The sequence below is a fragment of the Pieris brassicae genome, chromosome 4 (assembly GCF_905147105.1).
Source record: "Pieris brassicae chromosome 4, ilPieBrab1.1, whole genome shotgun sequence".
NCBI classification, from domain to species: domain Eukaryota; kingdom Metazoa; phylum Arthropoda; class Insecta; order Lepidoptera; family Pieridae; genus Pieris; species Pieris brassicae.
Window position 1 is genome coordinate 1,922,596 of NC_059668.1, and position 22,511 is coordinate 1,945,106.

Consider the following 22,511-nt stretch of genomic DNA (forward strand, 5'->3'; position numbering starts at 1 on the left):
GACAGTGATGGGTGGAACAGCGCCAAATTGTGAAACCTGTCTTCAACGTGGTCTTCAATGAATAAGTGTATCTTCGGTGCATTATTAGTGGGTTACCCTTTTGAGATGTTATGTATTGAAAATCTGAAATAAAACAATTGAAATTCTATAATGAGGTCCTTGTGATAATTTAAAACATAAAAGACGATGAAACGAAACACTCTATTGTTTCGTTTCATTGTAATTGGTCAAACTAATTGCGTTTTTGTGATTATATTACACATGTTGATCATTTAGAATCGAACTATTATACGTGAACTTAAATTACTCTAAATGTAGCTTTTTTAAAGACTAGCTAGGAATACCTTTGCTCCCGCTTGGTATACTTGTAAGCCTTCCCTCTAAGCTATATTCCTTACATACATACATAACAGAATGTATCGTCTTTGTCTTTACTCACCTTCGGTAAAGTATTGGTATGTATAAATAAATAGTCAAGGGTAATATTACTAGGGAGAAGAATGTGCCGCGTGATTAAAAAATCATACATTATTTTGGTAGATAGTTCTAGTACAAAACCAAAGGCATCTCCATATTTATATTATTCTAATGTAATGTACACAATTTGTTTGTGTATAAATAAAAAAATACAACATTAAATATTATAAAAATGCTAACGGTTTTTTAATAAGAATTTATGTGTAAATTAATTGCTAATCCTTACTTGTATGATGTATTACCTGCAAAAGAAAAAAACTGATTACCTACCTTGCTAACTTAAATTACTAAGATTCTAGTGCCATTACTTTTACGTTTACAATTTTTACTATACATGTATTTACTTAACTTATGAAGAGGTACTTTTGTTGGTCGCTACATTCGTTGTGGATGAAAAGTACGTTCTTCTATATACACAACTAATAGTTTATCAGTTAAATTATATAGGCTTTTATACCTTTATTGGGTAACCTAAATCTTCAGTCCTTCAACACGAAGTTTTCGTTAGTCTTCATCATAGCATCAAAGGTAAAGCACAAATTGATATTTTTCGCTTTTATCTATGGAAAAACAAATCATTTGAAGGCCGTAGCAAAAATATTTGACGTAACTGTTTATATATATTGACAATTTGACAGTTATATGTATATGTGTACGTGCATGGAAATCCTATGTTATATTAAGAGACGAAAGCTATATGTATTATATGTATTGCTATATATGTAAGTTCCGATCTGTAGTCCTTGTAATCTGGAAGAAATATTATAATATGGATACGTTCAAAGAATGTTAAGAATAAAATATGTATATTTAAAAGAACATTTATTTTTACAAACAATAATAACTAGATAATATAACTTGAAATTTAATTAAATTCAAGGATACAAATAGCGAAAAAAATATATGACATTTATATTCCATTTACATAGCTTAACTTATATTTGTAATTTTTACATTGGCAATTTACTAGGGGTGTTCAATAAAAAGTAACAATTAGTATGACGGAATTAGCTTTTATTTAATTTTTCCTTCCGTATAACGATTCTCAGGTTTCTAGGCCTTGTATATGTCTTTTTAAAGGTAATATCCTATAAAAAAATAAATCTTAATCCTGATTGATGAGCCCCTGAGAGCCTCTAACCGCGTAAATTAGTACAAATCACTATTATATGAGATCCGATGAATATGGATGGATATTCCTATATATCGATACCCTAATTGGCTTCGCAATTCGCAACTCGCGGCCTCGGCCACGGAAACGGAAGGTTTCTTCCGAGCTGGAGATGACAGTCCCAAGTCATGGGCTATTTTTTCAGTTTCAAGTTTTGTCAAATTCTCAGTCCCGTTTATTTCGGGTCAGAAAGCATTCTAGGTACTAGATACTTTTTTCATACCCAAAAGGTTGTGTATGGGCATTACTTTTTCTTCATTAGATCATTATTCAGTCACTACCCATGTAGGACATTCCGTACTGGGTTGGTTGTTAATGGACATTCTTCCTCACTTGACCTCATCACACAAACGGCCCACCATATAAGCATGAATGAATGCTTTCATTCGTGTTTGATTTGACCAGCTCCATAGTAACATTTTTCAGAGATTTACTTTATTACCGCGAGAATTACAATTTATCCATTTTTAAGAATACGTTTTGACACTACCTAAACAAATGAATTCTGTTCTATATAAAACAAAAGAAAATTAATTGCTTTTTATTATTATTATGTAGGTAATAATAAAAATAATTAAAAATTCATAAAAAGAAAATGAGACATATTTAAAAAATTTGGTCCCTATGGACCTTTAACGCTGGCAGCATTTCCTAGCTATATTGCGATACTTATTCGTTGAGCTAGGAAAGCACCAGCTCACTGGTCACTCAGCGTCACTGGTACTCTCGACCAGGCGCCAGCTTCAATCATTAATTCGCGCCTGTGCACTTGAACCCCACAGCTCGAAAGTCTCGGCTCCAAAGGGAACAAAATCGAAGTTGGAAGAATGATCCTTATATTTGAACCGTTTATTATCCGCCTGCTCTGCGGATGCCCAGCCCAGCATTTTTGCTTGTCCGGGGACTAACGCGTCCACAAAATTAGGATTCCATACCAAAGCCCGTCCCATCTTCCAAGGGATCAACAACAGTCCTTCCGGCCGCTTGCCACCGTCTTATTCTGTTTAATATTTGGGGCCTGCCAGTATTTATTTTTACCTAGGAGAATGTAATTTAATGCATTGCCACTATTTATTGAACTTCCCTCGTATGTGCCAAGATTTGGCACTGGAATAATTAAAGCATAATTAATTTAAACATGCGATTTTTAAGTAAGTGAATTTATAAATAAAATTTAACACTGCATTTGATGAGAAATAACTGATTGGTTTCACAAAAAGATTGTTTCACATTTTGTATAAGACGTCATTTCGTATCATAAATCGGGGAGCAGAATGCATGTGAAGTATATTGGGTCTAACTATCCTATTGTTTATATATGTAAATCGAGATTTACACTTCTTTCCAATAGAACACCTCCATATGGTAACTGAGTCCCTTTCAGAGGCCAAATAGTACGTGAATCCATCTAAAATTGCGGTGACTCTCCCATTAACTTTTTGCGTGAATCTAACTGAAAAAATAATATTCATTAATTCACACCGTATTTGGCGGATGGTGAAGAAACCCTCAAACCTAAACGAGGCTCTCTAACTCTCTAAGGTTCAGAAATTGTATAAAGCCTTAGCTGTCAGAATAAGTCCGTTACTACGTTTATGGGTATGACGATTTTAGGTGTCGCTCCAATACAAGAACCTCTCTGAAGACGGATTATTTTCCATAAGACCAACCAAGGAGATGCTGAGCGCAATTCTTTGATCTCCTACATTCATATAGGCTCTATTGAAATTACCCAAACCTCACGTGACAGGTGTTGCTCCAATACAAGAAACTCTCTGAAGACGGAATATCTTCAGTAAGTCCAACCAAGGATATGCTGAGCGCAATTCTTTCATCTCCCATATAGGTTCTATTAAAATTACCCAAATCTCACATGACCGGATTGACCATTAGATGTTCCTCAAAAAAAATATTGAAGAATTGCTATATACATTTTAATAATCCCTCAGATTGGCAACCTATCATTAGTTACCTTAATGCCGCAGTTTATTTGACAATACATTGCCATTGATTTCATTAGGATCTCGTCTTAATGGAACCAATTCATACTTATAATATATTCCTTAAATTACTTGCTGGTAGAGATATAATAAAACAATTATATATATAATCAAATATTTTAATCCGTGACTCTAGTAGCCAGTGGTGGATTTACAAATTTTCAAGGTAGAGTTGTGCAAGTTTGTGCCGTCCTCGCCTCTACAATTGTCATGTCTCTGTTTACTTTTACAATCCAACAATTTCGTTGAAATTGTTCGCAGCCTCCAACCAGTAAGGAGGACTGACATGTATAAGTTGATAGGGGGCAGAGGATATAGGGAAATACAATGTCGCTATTTTCACTTATACAAAGAGTGAGCTGAGGAAGCTGAGAGGTGGTGTTTAACTCTAGAAGATGTTTGCTATTCCAATGACAAGTGAGAGAGGAAAATTGTAAAACATCTGAAATCTTCAAAATCTTTTTGATTTCTTTTAGGCAACAAAAAAAAAATCGGCCTCCATATTTGCCGCCCTAGGTCTGCCAGCCTACTTAATCTGCTGGTAAATCCGCGACTGTAGTAAAATTAAGGATAAACCAACAGTTAATTTAATTTAACAAATTCAACATTAAAAGTGTTGCCTAAATCTACACACGCGTAAAATCCGTTTAAGGTTCTAATGAAAAACTTGTACGCAATGGTTCACAATTTAAAAAAATGATTATTTTTTATTAAATACTTCGGAGCTGCATGCTCGTGATGTATATTAGCTTTAATTATCCTGTTCGTCACATATGTGAACCGGGATTTACATCTGTTTCCATACGAACACCTCCAGATCATACACTCCTTTTCTACATCAATTCTTCTGGCCATGCAAAATGTATATCCATCTAATATTGCTATTTCCTTTCCGTTCAGTTTCTTATAAAATATTACTGAAAAAAAAAACGTACACCACTGTATCATCGAGTTTGAATTAAACTTCTAAAGGGTTAAACTTTGACCCTTAACAGCAATAAAACACCTTGGTTTAATATTGTGTACAAAGTCATACTATGATTTCAATCAAGGCTTATCAACAAGAGCCTTACGAAATAAAGTCCACAGAACAATATTAATCAGGTTTTGGTACTAATAGTCAACTGGATAAAACTTTTATTGACTTCATCTGATGTGAAGTGATACCGTCCCCATGGATACTCTCAATGCCAGAGGGCTCGCGTGTGCGTAGCGGGCCTTGTAGGACTTCGCTCTTCTCTATATGGACCCTAAGTCCATAAGGTTATAGATTAGCTGAATTTATGATTTTATGAAAGTGATACAGATAATACAAAACAATTATTAAGTATATTATTTTATTAAGAAACTAATCAAAAACTGTAAATGGATCTAGCCCAGTGTTTTCCATCCTTTATTGTGCCATGTCCCACCTTATCCTACCTAAAATTCCTTTATTATTAAGAAATTTAAATGACAGCTTTTAGGAAGAAATCGGTTCTAGGAATTGTTAACGAAACAATAAATCATTTTTCAAAACACATTGAAAAACTGAAATCGAATTCCAAATAATTTTTCTATATTATTTTAGTGAGATCCTTGCTCCAGATACATTGGTGCACAGAGATTTTATATTAAGTTCCACTTCCGCTTCAGTCTGATGACTCTAAGAAAAACTGGCATAGCCGTTCTGGGGTGAGGATAACACTTATAGTGTTCAAACAAACCTGACTTTGTTACTAATATTAACTGCCTTAAGCTGTTATGAGAAGCATGGCCAATAATATAATATAACTTAAAACCCGTAATTTTAGATATACAAGTGTAATAAATTTGATTCTGAACGAATAAATTTATAATAATAAACTCTGTAATACATACGAAAATAAAATTCCACTAGGACTAGCTTTACACATTGTTAATAATTAATCCGATACTACATTACAGACATATACTTTAAAGTATTGAGATTAAGAGATTAATGATTATGTTCATAACGGTTTTCAAAAATACCACCGCCTAGTGTCTTGATTCTAACTTGACATCCAGTTCTTACAACACCAGGTTGGCCATACTCCAGTTCTAGAGAGAAAAACGAATAGCAATAACTTTTTACGTATTTCGAGTTATGTAACAGTTAATAATTAAAAGTGTAAACAAAATTCATCCAATTCATCATCATCGCGCACTTCAAGCCAATATGAGTCCTTTGATGTACCTTGTTCTTATTTTTGGAAAAAAATAATTGTGAGCTAGAAAGTCCCTAGAAAAAAATGAGATAACACACACATAAATTGTAATTTAACATTTTCGTTCCGATAATGTTCAATAAAATAAGTGTCCCTTAGATTTACGAACTCTTCAAAAGGTCATGATATTTTTTTGTTAATCCAGCGTCGCAACCCCCCTATAATGTCTATTTTAGTTATAAGCTCATCTTGTAAACAAAGTGTTTTATTACAACAACCGCCACAGTGTCTCCACTTTTACACAGATACTGTAATTTGATAGCCTTTGTTTTGTCTCTTTCACTCTTGTGTCATTTTCAATGCGATAACGAGAGAAAACATTCTCAACCAACCGAGCTTAAAAGTTAATATTGAAATTGTTAAGATTTAATCGAAACAAGTAGTGTGTAAAAAATATTGACGTAGACTTTATTTAGTTTAAAAAACAATACATTGGATAGTAATGTTCACAGAGTAGAGAGTAGGGCAAAGTCAAACAAGAAGCAGACTTGACATAAAAAAAAACTCAATTGTATAGAGCAAAAGGCGCGTAATTTAAATATTCACTAAATTTGAGCTTTTCTAAAAATCATTAACTTAAAACATTGACAAAACGAAACTACTCTAAAAGAATAACTAACTGCTAGGAATTAGATCGCTAGATATAACTCCAATTTTATCTCTTTAATCTTTATCATAGTATTTTTCTTTAATGAAATGAAACTCAATGTAATGCATCAAAACGCAGGTAAGAACTTTCTTCTTGTACCTGAGAAGCTAATTTATATTTTTTTTTCGTGTCCTAACTGTAACATTCCTTTCTGGAGACTATACTATGCTTTTATCGGGGAGGTGTTAGTCTAGTGGCGCGAAATTTAAACTTTACGACATAAATAAAATAAACAACCAAAACTGATGAAACCTATGTAATGTATATAATAATTATAATAATATAATGCTATAAATATTACTGTTGAAAAAAATAACATTTTAATAAACATACTCAGAATCGTTAATAAAATTATAAAGAAGACTTTTCAAAGACCTTTTCTCGACAAATTGTATGTATTGTAAACGGTGATGTTTATTTTTTAATAAGCCACTTAAATAACTGGTAACGTTAAATGAGCTACTCTGAGTATGCTTTTATATATTATTATGCTATTATCTGGATTACTTAAGTCAAGTAAGGCAACTCACAACCAACGAGGTAATGTAACGTAAATATCATTAGAATATTTTCTGTTTATTTAAATTGTACTTAATGTTACATAAATCTATATTTTAATGTATAAACACTTTGCCTATATTATAAGAAGCTGCGAAATACGAAAACAATGTGACGAATAATTGAATATAATTTATCAAATGCATAGCAATTCAGATTTTTATTCATCAACATGGTTAACGCACGAAGGCAGCTTTTAGCTATATACAATACAAAATGCGATTACGCTTTTCGCCTTGAGTATTGAGATTTTTACAAATATTTCTTGATGTCATCATCAGTGATTATGTTTGTTGATATTTGTGACAATCTCCTTATCAACTGTCATTATTTCTGCTGTACATTTTAAATTGCTATTGCAGCATATCCAGTTGGTGACAACTCCCGTGTTACCTGATGCTTTCGCGAACCTATATCGGCCTATTTGTATAATAGGCTGCCCATTTTTCGTCCTAAACTTTACCACTGAAAATACAGAAAATTATTTAAAGTCCCAAAAGCCTTGTTGCTAACGTCAATCTGTTTGCTGACTTAGATTCATAACTAACTTAAATTGTAATAAATAACTCAGATTTGTATGGCCGAGAATACTGTTCGTTCTCGGAATCCAGATTAATTAAATATTTCATTGTAAAGGTTTTCTTTCTGGTACATGTCATCTATGCCTGACACCAGTCGTTGATTGTTGGGTCAAATAGTAGGTAATAGTAAGACCGCTATGATCCGTACGTCAATTTCAAAACAGCGATTCTTCCAGAGACACAAGCCAGTATCAATCTCCTAAAAATAACCAAATAAATGTTTCCTTTCACTAGTGGCGCGTTATGAATGATTATGTTCATTTCTGATATGAAACACCACATCGTCCACTTAAAGGGCCATCGTCCACGGTGAGAACGCTGGCCCTTTAAGCCAAATACTTTTTCGTTCACGTACATCAATACCTCAATCGAGTCCCATGGGCGTAGGTGATGATGAATGACAAGAAACATTCATCTATATCCTTGATTAGTTTCGCCGAATTCGGGTACTGAAAAAAAACCAGATACTGTTAATCGAATATATCCTGAAAAGCTCATGGATTGAATTATTCAGTTTAAACAACACAGCACAGACCGGAGTATAACGAGTGTAGGCGCTGGATCGAACTAATTAATGTTCAGCTCCAGAAATAATCCAATATTTAATGACTAATTTTAATGTTTATTTCAATAATTCCATGAAATAAATATTAAGTGGATGGATTTTGAGGGAGAAAATCAGTCACTAATTATGTGATGTTTTTTAATTATATTATTTTTTTGTTTTACTATTATATATTTGTGTATTGCTAGAGTCATAACATCTCATTGATCTATATCTAATAAAAATATCTTAGTTAATATGTAATTGAATTAATGACTTTCACTCATTGATGTTAAATAAGTCTATAAATAGGAAAGATATATACATTTTTTAAATTTGTATATATAAATACATAGGGCCCTTAATATCCTATCAACCATGACCAAATCTTTGGCCGTGCTAAAAAGGGCCTTTCTTTACTTAAACTAGGTCTGGTCTGGTCTGCTCGACTGTGAAAAACTCTCTCGGAAAAACATAATTTTATTTTGCTTGCAACTTTTAAAAGTTATATACAATTAATCAATAAATTATATTATATATACATGTTATCTCTGATGAGATATCATTGCAATACACTAGTTTGTTTACTTTTTTATATATATTCTAACCTAAGATTTAAAAACATGGAAATTATAGATCTGTCTTGACACATTTTAGCTGATATAATCAAATTCGAATGATAAAGTCTCTAGGATTCACCTTAATTGTATCTAGATTTTATCTGCAATAATTCTGCTGTATTTTTGAGTAGCTTTTTTATTATTAGAGCCACTAGAGGTAACAAACTCTACATAAGATGCAATTATTTATTTATATGCTCGAATGATTATGCGTCTTGCAAACTATAAACTCATCAAAATATTGTATTAAACTAGCTTTGCATCCTTTCTTTATCCATTTACAGCGCCATCTCATTTTTCCGTGTACATTTTTAGCCGATTTCTTATAGTAATAATATCCTTTGTAGAACAGTTTTACACCACGTTCCGTTCGTATCAGAACTGGGCCTAAAATTATTTAGCAATGTAAATTCAATTAGCAATAACAAAAGTCAAAAGTCAAAAATCATTTATTCATTTAGGTAACACAATGTACACTTTCGTATGAACGTCAAAATAAAAAAAAAATACATTAAATGCTTCTCATTTTCCATTAGAGAAGAACTGGCAATAAACTCTCTGCCACTCTTTTTTATCGCCAAGTTTTTTTTTATATTACACAACGTTTGTAAGTAGCTGCAACCGTTACACCATGCTCTATATGACATCAGCAGGAGGCATGGTGAAATAGGAACACGCACTTACATTATCGTATGAACAACACGCAAATACATAACCTCTATGGACCTCTATTGAGACTGACCAGATCCTGATATCAGAACCTGACCCACACTCTAGAGTGACAGTGATAGCGTTTAGGGTCATATTAATGATAATAGTCGAGGCTTAGCGCCAAGTATGACTAGATCTAGTGTGACTGACACACCGAAGTGTTTATCCGAGGCACTGGAGTAATAAAACATAGCTTCCTATTCACATGCACTTCACTAAGGCAGTCATATACAAACAGATACATCGCTTTTGTGAAATTAAAAAGCGTATCAACTATAGGGAGAACGTTATAAATAAATAAATATAGCCTTTATTGACAATCTAGTAAGTACATTTTATCTTATTTCTACTTAGTTATTAATTTAGTTAATTGTAAATAATTTCTTTTTATTTCGTTACGTTAAAGTAAGCTTAATGCTACAATAACATTGTATACTGATTCATAAACATTTCATATTTAAGTAGCTTTAAAAGAATATAAGCGACAAAGAATTTACGGTTTACAAGCTGACCCGGTAAACGTCGTTGCCATTTATATTATTTACTGGAAACACATTTTACCTTCAATAAAAATAACCTCTCTACTATAGTAAAAATAGTGGGTAATCGAAGAGGGGTGACAATTAAGCGTTGTATGTATTTTTGTATGGTCTATCAAAAAAAAAGCAAAATAATTGTCTCAAAAATAAAATAAAAAAATTTGGGGTGGACAGAATTTATCACTTAGGGGTTTGAAAGATAAATAGTAGCCGATTATCAGACTCACTGAATATGCATAAAATTCATAAGCATCAGTGGAGCCTTTTCGGAGGAGTATGGGAACGAACATGAGACACGAGAATTGTATAAACTAAAACTGTCACTTGTTTTATGATTAATTAAAATATCTGCCAATCATTCACAAGCTTTTTTTAGAACAGAACGCTGTATGCTCAGTGATTGCGGAAGGCCTCTCAAACTGCCAGAAGCCTCGCGAATGCGTTCACGCTCCTAGATTTATTATATATTTATACATTTATACATGTGTAATGAAGCACAATGGTGCATAACAATACAGATAAAATTTCACTTACACCTATATCATTATTAATTTTATCCTGTATGCATGGACAACAAATATTTTTTTATTTATTTATTGCAAGAATATTGTACGAAAATTATACGTTGATACAGTCGAAATTCGCATGCCACTCATAATGATGTGCAAATTTGTCTTAATAGGAATTTTATATTTTACATTATGAGTCATATCAATCAGTCATTTCTTAAATTATTTGTATCATACACAATTATTATTATACGTTATCAAATAAATATTAATTACAATGATTCACGTAAATAATCATTTACTGAGTAATATTTTTTGGAGAGGAGAGTGACGCATCGATCGCGTGATTGGTAAATCAGTTGACGTTTGTGTGCCGCGCTGCGTACGATGCGCAAACTTTCCCCCACCCCCTTGTTTAATGCTCAAGAAGTTTGCCGGTATCTGTATCTTAAGTCGATTTTTAAAAACTCTAGTCGGAAGATCTTTTAATGATTTTGTAAACCTTGATTGCCATACAAAGTGTTTTTCCTATACAGTTCCAGATTAATTTTTGATACAGCCAATTTCTCCCAAAGTATAATTCGCCAGATGTCTATTCCCGCTGACTTAAACATATGTAAGTTTTTGTGAACGAATCAGGAAATTTCTAAACACATACATACAGGGAAGAGATAAAATTTGGAGCTTTTTATAAAAAGGTAAACGTTTGTTGCGTACCTTTGTTGTTAGCTTCTAGCCAGCTTTTTTAAAGCTACTAGCTCAATTTCAAAACCATAACTAAGCGGGTCTAATGATTGTGTGTGTAGCGAGTTATGATTTCATCAGGAAATTGAATAACACTAGCTTTACAACCTTTCCAAAACCACGAGCAGCGCCATGTGACTTTTTTATGCCAGCCTACTTTTCCTTGGTTTTTCTTATGATATAAGTATCCCTTGTATAAAAGCTTCACACCGCGTCTCGTTTGAACGAGTGTTGGACCTTAAATAAGTTATAATGCATTAAATACAACTACACTTCACAGAACAATTTGGTCACAGATAAATGTTTTTATATAGAACAGAAAGCAGTAGCAAACGGGCAGGAAGCTCACCTGATGTTAAGTGTCCATGGAAACTCTCAATGTCAAAGGGCTCGAGAGTTCATTTCTTTCGGAATAGGTTCGGAAAATTCTTAAATGGCCACATAGCGGTGGTGGGCGATCTGCCTTTAAAATCGCTCAGGTGTGGAACGGCGCACGAGGCGATACGGGTAGAATTTCGCTTTCTGCTTCGACTTTGGTTGGGATGGGCTACCAACTGTTTTATTTCCCGCCCTATTACATAGAAAACATACTTAAAGATTGAAAATACTAACCATGTAAAGTTCTTACATTCTTTTCCTCTTCCGTTCTTTTTCCGTCCAAATATTTAACAGAAATGTTGATTGACATAGTAATGATTCATATTAGTGAAAAGTTTATGTAGACATGTAGTTGGTTTAAATAAGTTGAGTTCAAGTATTTAACTTCATTTTATTAAGCGCTTAACAGTTTAAAATAACGTTATTGCTATTTACATAATATGTGGGAATTGGAATGTACATCAGAGTAACTATAATCAAGAAACATCTAACGCTTTGTATACACTACATACAGAAGAAAGACGAAACCTTTTTAACAATGATTATATCTGTATTGGTAATGTACACAGATAACTTAAAATTATGACTTCATGAAAGAATAAACATTTATGCACGCAAGCTTCACAATTAAAACTAAGTCATTTATTGCGCTGTTTTAACTTAAGTACTCACCTGTCTCGTTTCATCACAGCATTAACACAATTCGACAGAAAGAGATGAAAAAATGGCTTTTTGTGATGCAAATAACAATGTCAGTTTGCAAACATTCTTTGCATTTAATAACAGTAACACATACTTTTCTTGGCCGGTTAGAGATGGTATTGCCAGTAAATAATTTGAAGTCATGCAGGCTAACTTAATAATCTGTTGAATTTATAAAACAATGTGTACTAGTATCTAGAAAATACAGTTCTAGGCTTGTGTGACTGTGAATTTGACACAAAGGAACAACTGATATGATACGTTTTGTTACCTGTACTATTTATATCTTTTAGGATACCTAGCAATCAGAACTGTTCGATATTTAAAACTTTGCCATTGTAATTAATAACACAAGGCGGTGTAGCGAAGCAACCACATCCTTAGTTCGAAAGAATTATAAATAAAAGCGTAGGCATGATGGTTACGGTTACTGATAGGGACACAACCCACCATCTAAATATGTGGAGCTATCGCGTTATGTGAGAGGAATTCTTATATATATAATATATTATAGTAATCTCCGTTCCTCTCTACGCATCTTCGTATTTGATGGAACCAATGAGAAAAGTAGTGGTCCCATTCTTCCTTCCTTCTCTTTTATGACATTTTCGTACGCTTTCACCGCATCTTCAGGTCACCAAGAGCGAATACCTCGAATTTTATCTTTAGTTCTTGGGAATAAATGAAAGCCGCAGGGCGCCAGGTCAGGACTACATGGCGGATGACTCATTAATCTTCACACCTGCCATAGTTAAATATTCAGTCTGTTTTGCGGAGTGCGCTTAAACATTGTCGTGGTGAAGGAGGATCAACTTTTCAATTTTTCATCAATTTTTCAATTTTTCTCAAGACAACAGGCAAACAGCGATTAACATACCAGTCTGCAGTAACTGTCCTTCCATCTTCTAGCACAACTGTCGCGAAATGGGGAGATCATCTTTTTTCTTTTCTTTACCTTGGTTGGCCGATCCTCGAAAGGAGACACCCAATGAGCTGATCTGGTCTTTAGGTTTTGGTTTTCTCATCTTTCAGCTTTCATCATCTGTGATGATGTCAAATATAGAATTTGAGTCACCGCAGTTGAACTTATCTAACATGTGACACCAGTCTATGCGAAGGTGTACTGATTATTTGATCATTCCTGACGCCTAAATGTTCGTGTAATATTTTTTGAACTTGTCTCATACAAATGATACATGCTTTCCCGTATCTGCTGATAGGTCACTCTCGTATCTTCCTCTATCATACGCCACACAGCACTGATGTTATCTTCATTAGTCGCTGTTAAAGGACATCCTTGACATCGCGGATCATCATTAAGATTGCTACGTCCACGCTTAAAGTCGTTATACCAATTGTAAATAGTGGCACGAGATGGGGCTTCATTAAGAACGAAAGTCATAATAGAGCATTAACCGAAAATTTTCTCGCGATAGGTTCATTTTTAGGAGTAAAAAGAGTTTTAGATTTGCCGCCAATTCACAAAAACAAATTACAAATGAATGCAATATACTACATTAGGTTACCAAATAGTTCTAAAGTTGAAATTCAAAAAGTTTTCAAAAACTGGCCAGTTCTAAACATTTTCAGTGTTACCCATGTATAAATGAAGTGAGAGAGTGGACTGTTTACGAGCAGTTAAGTGTTGGTTGACACACGGTTCTCACTGCTATGAATTATTATTGAAAGAATAGCAGTTACAGAGGATTTCACATCCCTCATGTTGCGCTGCTGAAGGTGTTTCTGTCTTCGAGGATAGATCCAATGCTATGCGAATTACGAAGGCCACAACCGAAGGTTTCAAAAAAAACCAAATGTTTTAAACTAATTTAATTTAAAAATAAAATTACAATTTAAACTATAATTAAAATACGGCTAAACAATCCGAAGTGAGGAAATTGAATGCGCATAAAATATGGAAATAATAAGGCTCGAAGAGGCACCAAATGCTGACACTATGCAACGTGAGGCTCGTGTAACTCGTGTAAGTTGCGACATAGGAATTCCGCTGACACCATGTAACATTAGGGACGTGTTATTCTTGATATATTGCGAAATGCAGATTCCATGGTATAGGGCTACGTAACACCTCCCTCCTAAAATCAGCAACTATTCGAGAACTTTGTGTGAGAGAGTTGCTGATGAAATATGTCTGGGATTCACTTTTACTTGACTGGGGTTTTCAGGAACTTGTTCTTTTCCAGGATGTCCTTTTCTTTCAGGTTTAATTACCATTTGTCTATATGTCACGATGCCAATTAAAATAATCAATACTATCAATGCTACATATAGAGGTATAGTAGTATGATATAGATTTATATCCTTGTCTTGATTTAGATGTACTGGAGGCTGCATAGACATCTTCGTGTTAAGAGTATGAAAACTGTTGAGGTCTGTAGAGGCCAGGTTTAATGTTGGCTGTTCAATATTCTTGGATTCAATATATTGCGGTATTTCCAATATCTTGACAATGTGACCTTTTATACTTATTATTCTTATTAGTAATGGTAAATCCTGGTGCCTTAAGGTAACAGTTAAGTGGAATGACTGCTACATAGCTGCCTTGTAGTGTCCTATATTGTTCTTGTCCACAGAATAATTTAACTTTCGTTAAAGTTGGAAAGCTCATTGTATAATGCTTATCATCAAGTTGTTCTAATGCTTCATTTTGTAAGACGACTGAAGTTAAGGGACAGGAATTGTTGAGCTCCTGTTGGGTGATCAGCTGCTGGATACAATCGAATTTATCCTTCTTATAATCTGGTTTTGAGTTGCAGAGAAACCATGAATTTAACTTCGGACATTCTGTCTCTATATACCTAGAGTCTTTTCCAGAAATTGCCAAATATGGAGAGGTGGGAATAAGGACTTTATGGTTCTTATTCGGGACAACGGCTAATTTATAAAGGTCATAGGTGTAGGACACGATAATTGGGACTTTTATTACTATTACTATTTGCCTGTCTAAATAAAAATATCCTAACTTAATTATTTCATAAAAATTCCTAAAATCTATATCAAGGATTTCATCTGGATTTGAATATAAAACCCTTAACTTATCTAATATATGCTTAACCTCTTCTAAATCGATTAACGAATAAGGAGTGCTTGATGCACGTATAAATGATAATGTATTTCCTAAGCTAAATAATTCCTCGGATAAATCTTCTATATTATCCGATAGAATAAAGAGATGCTGAGCTAGATGAGCATACTCAATTAAATCAGCTTCTAACTGATTATATTTATCTAAAATTAATTTTACATATTTATCAATTGATTCTTGATTCACTTCTATAACTTTGGAACTTTGCGTAATACACTCTTTATTTAAACTTATTCGGGTATTGATTTCAGACTCTAATGTTGCATCGTTTTCTTTCAATGTGTAAAAGTTATGTTAACAAGAAAATTCAATTATGATTTTATGAAAGTTATACAATGAATAAAAAAAATAAATATTAAGTTCACTACTTTATATTTTTAAGTAGATTAATTTACACAAAATACATTTCTGATCGCGCGAATTACGAAGGCCACACAAGTATGCTTGTAAAGTTAACTTTTTATTTAGCGCTCTTTTGGCCTCGACTGTACTCTGTACCGAATCGTGCAAATTAACATACGTCATAATTATACTAAAAAGATTTTGGCAACGCTCATAAAACTCTTGAGGTGTTCCTGAATCTTGACTTATGAGAGATAAATCATTATAGAGAGAGGTCTCATCACGGTGGTCTGCAAAATTATTTATTAAAGAACTACGTATACTGATCCAATTCTCAGAAATTCCATTAGAGCTTAGAGTCCGCGCGGCGGGCCCAGTAACCTTATTGAGAATGCCATTAATAAGTGATAGATTACTTAATTCATAACCCGGTTCCGCTGTTATAAATTTTGCCACCAATTGATCACATAAATTAATGAACCTAGTGAGGACATTCGGGTTACCATCAAACTCGGGAACTAAACGTAAGGCTTTAAATATGTTGTCAACTAGAAGCTCCGACATATTTCCTGTTAAATCTCTACCTAAATCAAAATCTAAATTCCTACGTATAATACCTAACCTAGGGTTCCGTGATTCTCTAGGACGGAAAATCTTGGTATGGGATTATAAAAAAAATTATAGGATAATTTGGCAAGTCTAGATAAAAACTAGGTACTCACCACATCTGGTCTCTTTGATAAAACTATGTCTTGATTTCCCTCTGGCTGCAGGCTCTTGTAGGTTTCTGGATTTGCCCGGTCTATGATCGATTCACTGACTCTACGAACAAATCCTACCGACTGCGCCAATTACGAAGGCCACAACCGAAGGTTTCAAAAAAAAAACAAATGTTTTAAACTAATTTAATTTAAAAATAAAATTACAATTTAAACTATAATTAAAATACGGCTAAACAACCCGAAGTGAGGAAATTGAATGGGCATAAAATATGGAAATAATAAGGCTCGAAGAGGCACCAAATGCTGACACTATGCAACGTGAGGCTCGTGTAACTCGTGTAAGTTGCGACATAGGAATTCCGCTGACACCATGTAACATTAGGGACGTGTTATTCTTGATATATTGCGAAATGCAGATTCCATGGTATAGGGCTACGTAACATGCGTGTTGATATTATTGAAAATAAAGCGTGTAATACGACGGTTGCGTCGCGATTGTTTCTCGGCGAATATGCGTAGACTGTACACAATAAGCGTCGTTTAGGTTGCCCTGGTGAAGGCGGTTTTTATTATTTTTGGCCACGCCATTCAATTTATCATTGGCTATCGTGATTGGATCATCCGGATCTGTTAATATGTGTTGGGGCCTTTATTGGCGGGAAAAGTTAGTAATTGATGCTTTTATGCACCAACGGGTTGGTATGATGTTTAGCCTTCATCTTCAACTTCATCCATTGGGCTATGGTAGGCAGCCCTAGGTCGTGGTGGAGATCGACGTTTCTCCGACGACGAGCTGGACTGAAGCCGGATAGATATTTGACGGACTTTTGCCAAGGCATGGCTTGCCCGTATAGGGTTACCTCTTTTTTGAGGTGAAATTTTTCCCGACAACAATCATTCCATCACCCTTCTGTGCGAATAGTTGTCTGTGAAGGTAAGGGATGGGAATAGTAAGTGTAGCAGGCCGTTGACACACGGCGAAGTACCTAATGTAGATACGAAGACTATGTGGCGCAACCACAAAAAACAAAATAAATAAATTTTAGTTGGATCTTCATTAGATGTTGGTAGTTAGTAGAATTATTAATTATACACACCAGAATGGCGACGGGAGTACCAATTTCACCCCCGGCCAAGAAATGTGGCTCTTTAAGCAATTTTACTTTGTTTAGTTCAATTTTTTCTGATTAAGAGAACGTTATTGCTTAACGTAAATGACGTGTCTATTTTGCGCAATCACATACAAAGTTTGATCGAATTTTTTTTCGATCTATTTATGCTGTGTTGATAAAGTACTGTATAAGGTTTCCTAAGAATATTTCATTTCGTTCGTTTGGGAATCGGAATCTTTTGTTTAGTTCTGACAATTGATTAATATAACATATGTTAAACTATAGCTATAGGAGGATAAAGCATTTCATAAACACTAATACGAAAATTTACATCTCAATTTAAAGTATATAACCTATATACACAGAATGTATTTACAAATTTAGTCATCTTAAAAATAACAAGTTTAAAATATAAATATTATTTTATTTATTTATCATCGCATAATAAAAAAAAACAAAAACAAACCAGTGGCGCTACAATCTTTTTAGGTCTGAGCCTTTGATTTGTTTTATGATCATTTTTCAATCTAATAGGCAAGTAAGTCAGCCTCCTGTGCCTGACACAAGACGTCGACTTTTTAGGTCTAAGGCAAGGCGGTTTCCTCACGATGTTTTACTTCACCGTTCGAGGGAATGTTAAATGCACACAGAAAGAAAGTCTATTGGTGCACAGCCGGGAATCGAACAATTTAAGGAAAGAGCACGCTGGTCTGAATATATATATATATATATATTTTTTGCAATATGATAAAGTCTACATATAAGTAACTTACTTTCGATTAATACTAATGTGAATTTAATGACTTAAGTTCTATCGTCTTTGATCTTAATTTGACAGTTATAGTACAAGTTCTGCTTCTCTTTGGGTAGATGAGTATGCATTCCAGTTGCGTACAGCACTTGATTTCCAAACGTAACTACGGCGGCATTGCAGCCCTTCCATTGGTGGGTTGAGCATCGCCATCTTGTTTTCCCGGCTCGCTGCGTCGCGTAGTACGTGTAACCGTTCAGTTTGAGCAAGCGCGTTCCAGTTCTCGACGCTACGTACTCAACTAAAAATAATAATTAAATAAGTATCTATTCTAATATTAAAAGTAATGTCCTTTAGGCGCAGGCTGACAACACTACTTATCCTAAGCGCATTAGGCGCTTATTATTAGTATTAGAGCTGTCAGAAAAAAGACACGTATAATTGAAGAGAAATTAGTAGACACATGTAACTTAGTGCCGCTAATAATGCGCACGCCGTTAATCAATAAAAAATATAAATTAAATTAAAAAAATGCTAGTGGCCGTTATACCTTCAACCTTAGAGTAGAAAATAATAAAACCAATGACCATTTAATATGCATTACAATGTGTACGATTCGGGAACCCTTTTAAGAAAAAATACCATCCATAACAAATAGAACTTATAATAATAATACATAGTTTCAATCCGTTTAAAAAGTGTTTTCTTAATGTGTAAAAGCCATGTTAACAAAAGACAATATTAATTACATCTTTTATTTTTGTTTATGATTTTTCAACACGCCCACACACTCAGGAGTGTGTGGGTACAAATGTGTGAGTGAGTGAGTGAGTCAGTGAGTGAATGAATAAAGTATGTAACTAAATACTACGTCTCAGAAATAGTGTGCATACAGTGTGCTTGCATAGTGCGTCTGGCGAAGTCAGTCCTTACGGTCTGACCTCGCACGACATTCCTATTTCTGTTTAAGAACAGCCTACTATCAAACGGGAGTGAATCTGTATGGCCTCAACAGCATCATTCTTAAAAGAGCCCTATGTCCCCGTTCTAATCCAAAACTTTTGTTTTATTGGCCGTTTCCCATATGTTTTTGCAATATGTCAATACGGACTGAACGAGTTAATGTAAATTCTTGTAAGTATTACATACGATGTAATGTGTCCCAAATTAAAAAAAAAATGTTTGTTAATTTCCTTAATCTACCAGTCACGGACTCTGTATGGGGATACCATGATAGTCGCTCGTCTATTTGAATGCCTGAATATTTGTTAGAGCTAACTATTGTTATTGGAGGACACGGGTAGCTACTAACTCTTTGGATATCGCAGTCAAGTATTTAATGTTTAACAAGTACCTAACATCGACTTGAATGTTCTATTTTAAAGATCTACTGCCAGACCTAGGTTGTTGGGTTATGCGAAATTCTTGGTTGGTCACACCGTGCCCAAGCCACCATAGAACCCTACATGTCCTGTCTTCGTAAACTGATCATTGTTGGAAAGAGACAGAAAACTACTAATAATAATAGTAATATTAAATAAAAAACGTATCGCTAATTAAGTTTCTATATTCACTTGACAGAGTTTTAACACGTGATTTTTATATTCACTTACAAATAACATTAAGTACATTATACGTCTTAATATTCTAAGAGGAATTAAAACGCAGATTTTTACTACATATTTGGGATTATTTATTCATACTATTAAAAGCTTAGCCTAGAATACAACATTTCTAATTTTAATACAGTTTTATATCACAAAATTAAATAAATAACAGCACTTTCGATGCTTGAATGATTTTTAAATAATTTTAAGAAAACTAAAAACATTCAGCCATACCAAACAATTAATACTTCTAGAAATACAACTAATAAAAGATCTCACCTATCAATGATTTAAAAAACAACTGCAGATAAAACGCCAAGTTATTCTTTAAATACACACTAATTTAAATCTACTAATAAAGCGCTACTATCTAAGTTTGATTTAAATCATGTACCAATGGAGTCATGTGTACGTTTTATATATTTCAAGATAAAATAAGAACAGCTCGTTCAGCAGTCTGGACCGAACTTAAATTGTATTCTTTCGCCAGGAATCGAACCTATGACAGGTTTATACACCATATCCAAGATAATAAACACTATCTTAGCCTAAACTAATGTTCTAAAAAATATTAATTTAGCAATAAATCTAAAACGAGATCGCTGACTAGTTATGTGTGTGCAGTCCCTGTATATCGAGTATGTCTGAATTAATCATCCGAATTCGAACCTTGCACTTCTGACGCCTTCGCTTGGAGCAATACCAAATACTCATTCCAGCTGCGTTTGCGTAATTGGTCGAAAAGGTATGTTTTCCAAGTCGTAGTACATAGCTCGCTCCTCTTGGTACCAATTCGTATTCTGATGGTAGATAACCTGAAACAATACATAATTAGTACACATCCTATAACATACTTACATGATCCTAAAGATAAAAGTAGAGTGTAATATAAAATAAATCAATGGCGCTACAACCTTTTTAGGTTTGCCTCCGATTTCTACATGTGTTTCATGATCATTTATCTTATAGGCAAGTTGCCTCCGATTTCTACATGTGTTTCATGATCATTTATCTTATAGGCAAGTTGCCTCCGATTTCTACATGTGTTTCATGATCATTTATCTTATAGGCAAGTTGCCTCCGATTTCTACATGTGTTTCATGATCATTTATCTTATAGGCAAGTTGCCTCCGATTTCTACATGTGTTTCATGATCATTTATCTTATAGGCAAGTTGTCTCCGATTTCTACATGTGTTTCATGATCATTTATCTTATAGGCAAGTTGCCTCCGATTTCTACATGTGTTTCATGATCATTTATCTTATAGGCAAGTTGCCTCCGATTTCTACATGTGTTTCATGATCATTTATCTTATAGGCAAGTTGCCTCCGATTTCTACATGTGTTTCATGATCATTTATCTTATAGGCAAGTTGCCTCCGATTTCTACATGTGTTTCATGATCATTTATCTTATAGGCAAGTTGCCTCCGATTTCTACATGTGTTTCATGATCATTTATCTTATAGGCAAGTTGCCTCCGATTTCTACATGTGTTTCATGATCATTTATCTTATAGGCAAGTTGCCTCCGATATCTACATGTGTTTCATGATCATTTATCTTATAGGCAAGTTGCCTCCGATTTCTACATGTGTTTCATGATCATTTATCTTATAGGCAAGTTGCCTCCGATTTCTACATGTGTTTCATGATCATTTATCTTATAGGCAAGTTGCCTCCGATTTCTACATGTGTTTCATGATCATTTATCTTATAGGCAAGTTGCCTCCGATTTCTACATGTGTTTCATGATCATTTATCTTATAGGCAAGTTGCCTCCGATTTCTACATGTGTTTCATGATCATTTATCTTATTGGCAAGTTGCCTCCGATTTCTACATGTGTTTCATGATCATTTATCTTATAGGCAAGTTGCCTCCGATATCTACATGTGTTTCATGATCATTTATCTTATAGGCAAGTTGCCTCCGATTTCTACATGTGTTTCATGATCATTTATCTTATAGGCAAGTTGCCTCCGATTTCTACATGTGTTTCATGATCATTTATCTTATTGGCAAGTTGCCTCCGATTTCTACATGTGTTTCATGATCATTTATCTTATAGGCAAGTTGCCTCCGATTTCTACATGTGTTTCATGATCATTTATCTTATAGGCAAGTTGCCTCCGATATCTACATGTGTTTCATGATCATTTATCTTATAGGCAAGTTGCCTCCGATTTCTACATGTGTTTCATGATCATTTATCTTATAGGCAAGTTGCCTCCGATATCTACATGTGTTTCATGATCATTTATCTTATAGGCAAGTTGCCTCCGATTTCTACATGTGTTTCATGATCATTTATCTTATAGGCAAGTTGCCTCCGATTTCTACATGTGTTTCATGATCATTTATCTTATAGGCAAGTTGCCTCCGATTTCTACATGTGTTTCATGATCATTTATCTTATAGGCAAGTTGCCTCCGATTTCTACATGTGTTTCATGATCATTT

The 22,511-nt window shown here is 34.0% G+C and overlaps 1 protein-coding gene across 6 annotated transcripts in view; it reads right to left on the minus strand.

The window, feature by feature from the left end:
- LOC123708877 (modifier of mdg4-like) overlaps window positions 1-22,511 on the minus strand; it is a 303,503-nt gene that overhangs the window by 44,588 nt on the left and 236,404 nt on the right. Inside the window, exon 5 of one of the 6 annotated variants that reach the window (XM_045659855.1) lies at window positions 20,643-20,866. The exons of the other annotated variants lie outside the window; for them this stretch is intronic. Within the exon in view, the coding sequence (XP_045515811.1) occupies window positions 20,658-20,866 (209 nt within the window). The 3' untranslated portion in view covers window positions 20,643-20,657. Of the gene's footprint in view, window positions 1-20,642; window positions 20,867-22,511 lie in introns of those variants that run through there. 6 annotated transcript variants of the gene reach the window in all.